The following is an 11,517-nucleotide window of genomic DNA, read 5'->3' on the forward strand; positions in this document are numbered from 1 at the left end:
TCAGGCAACCTAAAATCTTCCAGGCAATCTAGAATCCTCCAGGCAACCTAGAATTCTCTGGACAGCCTAGAATCCTCCAGGCAACCTAGAATCCTCCAAGCAACCTAGAATTTTCCAAACAAACTAGAATCTTCTAGGTAACTTAGAATTTTCAAGACAACCTAAAATCTTCCAAATAACTAAAATTCTTCAGGCAACCTAGAATCCTCCAGGCAGCCTTGAATCCTTCAAGCATTCTAAAATCCTCCAGGCAGCCTTGAATTTTTCAAGCATTCTAGAATCCTCCAGGCAACCTAGAATCTTCTAAGCAACCTAGAATCCTCCAGACAATCTGGAATCCACAAAGCAACCTAAAATCCACAAGGCAAACTAAAATCTTCCAGTCAACCTAGAATCCTCCAGGCAACCTAGAATCCTCCAAGCAATCTAGAATTCTTCGAGCAACCTAGAATCCTCCGGACAACCTAGAATCCTCCAGGCAACCTATAATCTTCCAGGCTACCTAGAATCCTCCAGGCAACCTAGAATACTCGAGGCAATCTAGAATACTCCAGGAAATGCAAGAGGAATAGATATTTTGGCAATTTGTGTCGTTGTTTAAAGAGCAATAATAAAAACTGTTCAATAATTGTAAACACTTTTAATTTTTATTTGTTTTTATAATAATTTTAATCTATCCTTGTTTAAAGTTTCTATGCCGATTTCTTTTAATGATGAATTGATAAACACCGGTTAAGGTTATCATACGGCAATTAGTGTGACAGAAAAAAATAAAATATACATTTAAATATATTTTACCGTTTTGAATTTCATTTCACAATAGACAAATAATCTATTCCTTTTGTTTTTACATTATTTTAGTAAATTTTTTTTAATAACATCATCATTTTAATTGATTTTAAATTTGACCAATGAATTATTATTGTTGTTTTAGTTGTTGTTTGCCTTGTTTCCTCTTTGATTTTCACTCAAAATTTGTTTTATTATTTGTTTAATTTTAATCTCAAAAAAATATTTGTAAGCACTTGGTGACTGATGGTAGCAGGCAGTGGCATGTTTTTACGAAGGATGTTTCGAATGGGTCTTGACTGGAATGCATTGCTCCAGTTTCTTTTCTTTCTTTCCGATTTTATGTTTGTTACCTATTTTACGTCATTCCTCAATCTACCGACCGCTGAGTAATGAAATTAAACATTTCTTAAACAATTGTTTTAAGCAACGTACCGTTGCACGTCCTTGACTTTCAAAATGGTGCTGCCGTGAATCTGTAGTACAAAAGAGTAAAGAATTTCAGCATCTGGTCTCGTTTTAATGCATCCTTCATAAGATGCTAGATTCATTAAAAAGGTTTCTAAAAAAAGTTAATTACAACTTTTTATAATAACTTACGATGAAATTTTAAACATGTTTCCTGAATTTGCTGCCCAAAACCATCTCTTCCGTTTCCCTGGTTTCATTATTTATTAATTTTATTGTTTATTTTAATATTTTATATTACTTATTGTTTATCTATTTGATTATTTAATGTTCATTAGATTATTTATCGCCTTTTCTTATAAGTTGGTTTTATAGTTTTTCTACCTTGTGACAGACCATCTGAACTAAACCGAAAAAATGATGTAGCATGTCACTTTGAAAGTGCTAGGGAACCAAAAATAAATCGATCAAGTAACGAAATTTCGCGCAAGAAGAGACAAGCCAATGGCACAAAGCAAGACAGATGGACGCATGACGAACCGACAGCAACACACACCATCACTTCATCGCAACATCACGCGCACCACTTCAATCAAATTTCTCTCAACACATTGCTTGGATAGTCAATCAATGACTGCTTAGAAGTTCGTTAGTTGTACACGTTGAACAGCTAACTAATTTTTAATGTTTCGATTTTGTGTAGGTTGCATTTGTAATCTCTGACTCAATACTGATTGTTCAGTGTTGATATTGCTCAGTGTTGTTGTACAGTGTTGTTGAAGTTCATTATTATTTTTCATTTTTGTTGTTGTTGTTCAGTATTATTACTGCTCAGTGTTGTTGTACAATGTTGTTGTTGTTTAGTGTTGTTGTTAATTTTGTTGTTGTTGAGTGTTGTTGTTGAGTGTTGTTTCTGTTAGTGTTGTTGTTTTTCAGTGTTGTTTTTGTGCAGTGTTGGTGCTTTCAGAGTTGTTGATGTTCAGTGCTGTTGCTCATTGTTGTTGCTCATTGTTGTTGTTGTTGTTGCTCAGAGTTGCTGTTGTTCACAGTTGGTGTTCAGTGTTGTTGTTCCGTCATGTTTTCAGTGCGGTTGTTCAGTGTTGATTATTTTTATTCAATAAAAAAGCCATATGAGACGTTGATAACAATACTACCAACAGCAAATTTGTTGGTGAAATAATGTTGATAATGACAATAAAAAAACCATTTTAATTAAGATAACAAGTTATAAGAATTGCGGAGCAGAAGATTAGGAAATAATGACATTAATAAGGACAACAGACCATTCCCTGGCTTGGCTCACCAACCGCCGACAGAATTTTTGATGACTACAACATATTCTTTATCACTTTGATTAGTACCACTGTACAGTGAACATATGTATATTGATGAACGAAACCATGTTATTGCTTGTGGCACGAGCAACATCATCCTAATTAATAATTAATAACTGATATAATATATCTTCATTGACGGATCAAGACGTTATTACGTACTTACTTTTTAAAATTAGTTGCTCACAAAAAACTTGTGAACCAGAAAAGTAAGCCGCATTTGATTCCTATCCTACATTTTTCTATTTTATTTTAATTTTGTTAGTTTTGATAGCTGGCGGTGAGAATACATTTACTTAAGTGTTTCTCCATTCTAGATGTTTTTGACAGAAAAAGCAAAAGCTATTAATTTTCAGTTCGGCTCCTTATAAACTAAAAATATTTTGTTGTCTTTTATCGTGCAGTTCAGACAAAAGCAGAGCTGTTTACAAATCGTTCTTTACTTCGTGGCAATTAAACTTCTTTGGCCCAGGACCTGCTCACCCACACGACATACGTTCATAGGCACCTTAAATGAAAGACTTTCGGCGCTAGCGCTCGGTATTTTAAACTTGGGTTCATAACAAATCGTAAAAAAAACTTGACTTAAAACAACTGAAATTTAACCTTTAATGTCACAATCTATCAGTCCTTTGATAAAATAAGTTTTGAATAACACAGGACAGGATGAAACAGGACAGGATAAAAGAGCTACCGTTACAAATAAATAAATTAAAGGGCTGAAGAATAAATAAATTTAAAGATAAATGTTCTTTTTAATCATTGTTCTGTTTTATCCTCGCTCTGTTTATCCTATTCTGTTTTATCTCTGTTCTATTTTGTCTGTTCTCTTCATGTCCATGGGGTGTCCACAAAATGCCTCAGATCAAGTATTAACGTGCATTTTGTCTCGAGATAATCTGCCAACACGATGATCTTCGTTTTATTATTCGTGTCATTTTTGTAACTAATCTCGATGCAAAACAACATCAGTTTAATTTGTTGGAGGTTGTCGAATCCGTTATCGATAAATATAACACTTTTAATGAAAACACGTAAACGTGCTATATTTTAAGATGTTGAAGATTTTAAAACTAATTATTCACTTGAAAAAAACAAGAAATAACCAAAGTAGAGTGTATATATATATATATATATATATATATATACATACATATATATATATATATATATATATATATATATATATATATATATATATGTATATATATATATTAGGGTGGTTCACATTTGAATGGGGAAAAAAATTTTTTGTCTGATTTGAGTGCACACCCTCTGAAAAGTTTCCATTGGGTCCTAAAAACTTACAAACCAAAAATAAGACAAATCAAATTAAATTTAGAGGTTGCTCATGCATCTCAAAATTATATAAAAATGTGATAATTCATTATTTCGAAATCAAATACAAATATAACTGGAAAAGTATCAAAAGTTGGTTACTTACTTAATTCAAAACATAGATATTAGATATTTTAAAATGCATTATTATTATTAAATATTCTATGGTCACCATATTTGTTGTCAGCAAAAAGTAAAATAGGATAAATATCTGCATAATTTAACTGTTTCGATTTACTAGTAATTTGAGGTGATTTTGAAATACCGGTACTGTACATATTTAACTACGTATAAAATGGCTTCTAATTCAAACTGAAAAAGTAAAGTCGGTAGTTGATGACTACAAGCTAATAAAAAAGAATAAAAACAGACAAAGTGAAGCACAACGAGCACGAGAGAAGGAATTTGAAGAAAAGGAGCACATGCTGTTTGATATTGCTCACCAACACGCCATGCAGCTCATCCGAATTCAGGAAGATATAGAATTTCTTGAAGACCAGAGGGGCAGTCGACGAATGCAAATGAGTGGCATTGATAAAGACCTGACCAAGAAAGAAGAGCGCACAGAACAACGTAAATGCAAAGAAGAAGAGAGAAAAGAGCGAGAGCAGGAGCGGATGACAGAAAGTACCTCACTACATTTATCTAGTTCTGATGACAGTGATAGTGAACAGCAGGACACAGAGGACAACTATGAAATTGAAATTCCAGTGTACTACAAAAAGCAGATCAGTGAAGTAGAAGACAGTCTGTCAAGCAGTGCCAGCAAAAAAACACGAACTGTGCAGGATATGTTGTCGTCGCCAGAAGTTGCTTCAGCACTGGATAGAATAAACCTGTCAGATAGAAAGTTCACAGTATTAGCAGCAGCCATTGCACAAGCTAGTGGGCAAGACATCAGGGATACATCTCTGTCACGTTCCACAGTTCATCGTGAACGACAGCAACATCGATCAACCATTGACAGCAGTATTCGTCAACAATTTCAGGATCGTGACAGAAAACCCCTTCTGGTTCACTGAGATGGGAAGATCATGAATGATGATCCACACTCCAGAACTGATAGACTGGCTGTTGTTGTGACTGGCTGTAATGTGGAGAAAATCTTAGGAATTGTTAAAATTGCATCAAGCACGTGAAAAGCACAGGCCAATGCAACTTTTCAGTTGCTCAAATTATGGGACGTTAGTGAAGACATTATAGGCATGTGCTTTGATACTACTGCTGCCAATACTGGTACGTCAAGTGGAGCATGTGTTTTGCTGGAGAAACTGCTCCATAGAAATCTCTTGCACTTTGCTTGTCGTCACCATGTACATGAATTGATAATCGGTGAAGTTTTCACAGTTCTGTTTGGTCCAAGCCGTGGCCCCAACATTGGAATGTTTGAAAGATTTCGAGCCTACTGGCCAAATATAAGTCAGTCAAACCACAAGCCACTTGATGATGACAGGATGAACCACTCATTGCTACAGATGATGCGGTCTGACATAGTACCATCTTTGACATGTTTTCTTTCAGCTGACAGCTCATACATCCCACGAGAGGATTACAAGGAGTTGGTTAAACTCTGTCTCTTAGTGCTGGGTTATCCAATGCAGACTGATGGCAAGTACCATTTCCGTGTTCCTGGAGCATATCACATGGCCAGATGGATGGCCAAAGTGATCTACTGTCTCAAAATGTATTTGTTCCGCAATGAATTCAAGCTAACAGCAACTGAAACAAAAAGTTTAACTGAATTCTGCCTATTTGCAACCCATATATATGTGCCAGCATGGATGTTGTGCCCAATACCCAGTGATGCACAAGTCAATGACCTGCAACTTCTGAGCAGAATTGAACAATACTCTGAAATCAACAAGAATGTAGCAAGTGCTGCCACAAAAAAGTTGAAGAATCATCTGTGGTATCTCGGTACAGAAATGGTTTGGCTGTCATTGTTCTCAAATAAGGTTGCAAATGCTGAGAAGCAGTTGATTGTGGAAGCAATGACTGCAGTAGATTCTGACTGGAGTGTGCGAGGTGTCAAATATCCTGCAACTGAACTGGAACAGGTGAAAAGCAAACCACTGCATGATCTGGTATCAGGTACATCTCGTGCTGCATTGTTATCACTTGGAATGGATGTTGCTATCTTGCGTGAAACTGAACCAGACTCATGGAATGATCTTCCTTTATTCAAAAAGTAGCAAATGTTGTGAAGTCACTTAAGGTCGTTAATGACACTGCAGAACGCACTGTGGCACTCATGACAAATTTTAACCAGTCTATAACCAAAAATGAAACAGAACTGCAAAAACTGATACAGGTGGTGGAGGACAATCGAACACGTATTCCGGACTCCTCTAAGCGCACATTAGCCAGTGCTCAAGCAGCTGCTGCTATGTTTTGAGTCTGACATACTATGAGTGATTAACAGAAAAACATAAACTGAGTACATTAATTGCCTCAAGTTAATTTCAGTTTCTCAATCAAAGATTAACAGTACTGAACTTTCGTTTGGCATAATCAAGTTGCCTTTACCTTGTGAGAACTGTTTGTTTAGTGTTGAATATTTTGTTATTTTGAGTATAAATTTGTAAAACTGTTAAATCTTACATGATTTTCACAAGAATGTTGTTCATTTTACTGCAAAATAAACATTAAACACAAAATTGTAGCACTGACCAATATTCGCTTATATGCTAAATATGGTGAAAAACTGAATGTCATTGAGTGTAATGGAAATTGTTCCATTACATGATCACGTGGAATAAGTACTAGCACAAAGCACGTGTGCTTACCTAGGAGAGAGCGCCGTATGGTCACGTGGGTCGATTACTAGACCAAAGTACAAGCGCTTACCTAGGAGAGAGCACCGTGCATGCCTATAAATAGCCTACGCAAATAAGTTAACTCTCTTTCTTTTCTGCGGCTCTTGTGCCGGAGTCGACATTAGTAAAGTTGGTTATTGTATCGTTGCATTTTCGTTAATTTGGTTTATTCGATTAATTATTTAGTTAGGTTTTAATAAAGGAGGATTAATAATATATCTGTCGTTGCGTTTAGTTAATATCGAACCCGTTACATTGGTACCAGAAGTGGGGTTGTTATTTAATTGGTGATTAATTAAATAACTAATAGGACGTTTTGACATTTAAAAAAAAAAAGATTAATTAAATACTTAGTTATAAGTTGTTACATTTGTTGTACGTTTGTTGTAAGTTGAGAATTCAGAATTATAATGGATCGATTGACGAAGATGAAACAACAAAAATTACAACGTCTGTCGAACGAACAAATAACAAGGAAGCTACTGAAGAGATCAATCAACGAAGCCAGTGTACGATTGATGAGCCGATCACAGCTGTTAGAAACGTGGGCAACAATTTTGGCGGACAGCGCTGATTCTCCATGCAGTGTTGCGGCGGAGGGCGCTGTGTCGAAAGATGCTGAAGGTGGGTTGACCTTATACGAAAGGAAACAGTTAGAAATGGAGTATAGGCTTCGAGAAGCGGAGATTGGTAGACAAAGAGAAAAAGATGAGAGGGAATATAAGCTCAAAGAAGCAGAGATGGCCAGACAGCGTGAAAGAGATGAAGCAGAGATGGCCAGACAGCGTGAAAGAGATGAAGCAGAGATGGCCAGACAGCGTGAAAGAGATGAAGCAGAGATGGCCAGACAGCGTGAAAAAGATGAAGCCGAATTCAGGCTTAAGAGTCAAGAATTAGAAATTCGACGACTAGAGGTAGAAGGTATGAATAATCGAAGAGTGGCCAATGATGCTAGTGAGGATAATAACACGATAAAACTAATGCAACAGACTCGATTTTTCGCGGAGTCGTTAAAACATCTGATAGGAACTTGTCCGTTAGAGCCAAGAGATATTCCTGCATTCTTTGAACACGTAGAGAAAATTTTTCGAAACTATCACGTAGACGGAGAAATTAAAGCCAATTTGTTGATAATGAGTTTGAACGAAAAGGCCAAAACGTGGTTGCATACTATTTCCGCCGACGGTCTGAAGGATTATAGCGAAATTAAAAGACTCATTCTGCAGGAGTTCAGGTTAAACCCGACAAAATTGAGAGATGAATTCTTCGCCCTGAGAAGACAGAAAAGCGAATCGTACACGAGTTTCGGGGCGAAATTATACGGCACGCTGAACCACTATTTTCAAAACCGTAACATTACGGGATTAGAAGATGCAATGAAATTGATATGTGCAGATAGAATGAAAGAGTTGCTATCAAGACGTACTCTGGAATTTATTTTGTCACAAGAGCTAGCAGCTTCCTGGATGAGTCCTGACGTGTTGGCACAAACGATCGACAAATATGAAACTGCCATGAACATGAAAGTTTCGAGCGACAATACATGTATACCGGAGAGTATCAATCAGATACAATCATTTCGAGAAAATGAGCACCAGATGTATAGAAGTAGCAACAACAAATCAGCTTCACCCAAACAAACCTGTTTTTCTTGCGGGAAGATTGGTCATATTGCAAAGCACTGTACATGGAAAAATAGAAATACACCTACGGCCACTAGAAACGTCATGCGCTGTGAAACGAACAAAGAAACACAAAGACCACAACAAAAACGTCAACAGCAGAGGCAGTCAAAAAAGCAACCGCAACAACATCAGGAACAAACTAATGATGAAATAACAAATTATAAAAGTATTGACAACATCAGCTCCTCAAAATATGATCATAAATCTTCGGGTGAGACTCTACAACCCAGATCGTCCAATGCCGAGAATTTTTCGGAGAGCCTCAAAACTTCTGCGAAGCCGTCGACATCAAGACATGTTCCAGTAGAATTTCCGTCAACATACGCGTCCTTAGCATCGTCGACAACCAATGAAAGAAGTCACACAGTTTCAAAAAGCTTGTCAGTGGCGTGTGTAACGTTGGAACACCCATCCCATGAGCTACTGAAGGACAACAACTTCACCTGGCACAAGTACAATTCTTACCGAGCCAAATGCCTCAAAGATCGTCGGAAGGTTGGGATCGGGCAGTCTACAGAAATGAACACTCTTTTCAGGTTTTGGTCATTTTTTCTTCGTCACCACTTTCACCAAAAAATGTACGAGGAGTTCAGGCAACTTGCCATTGAAGATGCCAATAAAGGGTTCAGGTATGGCTTGGAATGTCTGTTTCGGTTCTATAGTTATGGTTTGGAGAAAAGATATCGACCTGACTTGCTTGAGCACTTCCAAGAGGAAACCATCAAAGATTATCAAAATGGCCAGTTATATGGCCTGGAAAAGTTCTGGGCTTTCCTCAAATATTCAAGGAAACATGTGCTGGTCGATGGCAGGTTGAGGGGATGGCTCAGCAAGTATCAGAGACTGGAGGATTTCAAAGTTGAGCCCCTTCTCGGTTCGGGGCCAAGCTTCCATCTCAACAGTCAAATGCAACCTCATTTTTACTCGAACAGGCCCCCAATGAATTATATGACCAGAGTCAGACAGGACTCAGAAAGATCAGATCCATCAAGGAATAGAAGTGGTGGCCAACATCACCAGCAACATCAGATGCGAAGCTGTGCCAATGCCAGACTATACAATGCCCGAGTTAAAGAGGCACAAAGATTACTTCAGTTTGGGCTATTCTAAAATTCCGATCATGGATTTGCTTATCCAAAATCAAGAGTATAATACACAATTCTATTATCGTCCAGGTGCACGTAAGGTTGCCAAATTTTCCTCCAGGATATAAAAGTCAAGAAAAATTTATCGCATTTTTGGACATTGATTTTGGTTTTGTTTAGTTTTTATTTTTGTATGTGTGATGAATGTTACATTCATCCTCCTAGGCGTTGGAGGTATGTAATGGAAATTGTTCCATTACATGATCACGTGGAATAAGTACTAGCACAAAGCACGTGTGCTTACCTAGGAGAGAGCGCCGTATGGTCACGTGGGTCGATTACTAGACCAAAGTACAAGCGCTTACCTAGGAGAGAGCACCGTGCATGCCTATAAATAGCCTACGCAAATAAGTTAACTCTCTTTCTTTTCTGCGGCTCTTGTGCCGGAGTCGACATTAGTAAAGTTGGTTATTGTATCGTTGCATTTTCGTTAATTTGGTTTATTCGATTAATTATTTAGTTAGGTTTTAATAAAGGAGGATTAATAATATATCTGTCGTTGCGTTTAGTTAATATCGAACCCGTTACAATTGAGCAACCTCTAAATATTGTCAGAATTGAATGAAATTTTGCACACATGCTAACTTTCAGCTAAGGAAAAAATATAGGGGGTGTGCACTTAAATATAAAAAAAAATTTTTTTGAACCACACCACCCTAATATATATATATATATATATATATATATATATATATATATATATATATATATATATATATATATATATGGCCACCCAGCTCAAACTAAATAAAAACATATACCTACATGAAAATAATATAAATGAAAATAAAATCGTATAGCTAGCCAATGAAAACAAGTTAAATTTAACCAAAAATGAGCAGAAATTACTTAGAACAAAAATGATCATCAAAATTTATTAAGTTATATATTTATATACAAGTTATATATGTTTTATATATACATGTATATAAAACACCATATATCAATAGAATTGATTACAAAATTAAAAGAATGTTTTAGACACTTGTAAACATTAAATAAACACACCTGCGCTTTCATACATCCACATACAAATACAATAGATTCTTAAACTTAACATAGACGTAACCTAGAATAGTGATGTATATATATGAGGGATGCATCTTTGAAATTTATATTTCATCATTAGACAGTAAAAAAGGCGATAAAGAAACGAACATAAAAACAGTCGACAACGTTTTAGCGATGTGCGGGAACATTTAAATAATGCTTATAAACTATTAGAACTTTATATTATTAAAATTAATTTATCTGCATATATATGTATATGCAGATATATAATTTAAATTAAAAATACAAACATATAGACCAACAGACAGAGAGAAACATATAGAGACGTACATACATATCTACGTACATGCATATACAATTGCATGCAAGCACAAGCATCGCATCATACATACAAGGCGTGTGAGTCAGGTGCAGCTGACTTATATTAAAACACTTTTTAAAATTTAAACTAATAATACAAACTATAATAATAATTCAATTTAAAACATTCATGTTAAAAATTTAATTCAAATTTTTTTAGCAGATTAATTGAAATATTAAAGTATAAACCTGAATACGTTGGTGGTTTTTGTACATGCATGAGAAGGCGAATGCATGACGGAGGAAGCGGAGTCTGAGTATAGGAAGGCTAAGAAGGTTGCAAAACAGGCAGTGGCAACTGCAATGACGAAAGCATCAGATAGGTTAATGAAGGAAATGGAATCTGATGTGAGTTCGAGGAAAATGTTCAAAGTAGCAAAGCAGTCAATGAGGGATAGGAAAGATGTTATAGGGAATGGATGTGTTTGGGATGGATCTGGCAAGTTGTGCATAGATGAGGAAGAAAAAGCTCAGGTGTGGAAAGCTCATATGGAAAGGTTGATGAATGAAGAGAATGAGTGGGATGGAGATGTGGAATCCGCGGTCACACACGGACCTATAGAGAAGGTGACGAGGGAGGAAGTAGAGAAAGCAGTTAGAGAAATGAAACTAGGTAAGGCGACAGGGGTTA

At 36.3% G+C, this 11,517-nt stretch overlaps 2 protein-coding genes across 2 annotated transcripts; both read left to right on the forward strand.

Annotated features, from left to right (window-relative positions):
- Positions 1–4,321: 4,321 nt before the first annotated feature.
- Positions 4,322–6,061, forward strand: HELRODRAFT_163840 (hypothetical protein; the record flags this gene model as incomplete). The annotated part of the gene is made up of 2 exons (XM_009027603.1): positions 4,322–4,882; positions 5,036–6,061. The coding sequence occupies 2 exons, from the start codon at positions 4,322–4,324 to the stop codon at positions 6,059–6,061; spliced, it is 1,587 nt and encodes a 528-aa protein (XP_009025851.1).
- Positions 6,062–8,769: 2,708 nt separating this feature from the next.
- HELRODRAFT_134947 (hypothetical protein) lies at positions 8,770–9,237 on the forward strand (the record flags this gene model as incomplete). The annotated part of the gene is made up of 1 exon (XM_009027604.1): positions 8,770–9,237. A coding segment is annotated over one exon (468 nt), but the record flags the coding sequence as incomplete, so codon positions are not given.
- Between the last annotated feature and the right edge of the window lie 2,280 nt (positions 9,238–11,517).

Source organism: Helobdella robusta (assembly GCF_000326865.2).
Source record: "Helobdella robusta unplaced genomic scaffold HELROscaffold_5, whole genome shotgun sequence".
In the NCBI taxonomy this organism is placed as follows: domain Eukaryota; kingdom Metazoa; phylum Annelida; class Clitellata; order Rhynchobdellida; family Glossiphoniidae; genus Helobdella; species Helobdella robusta.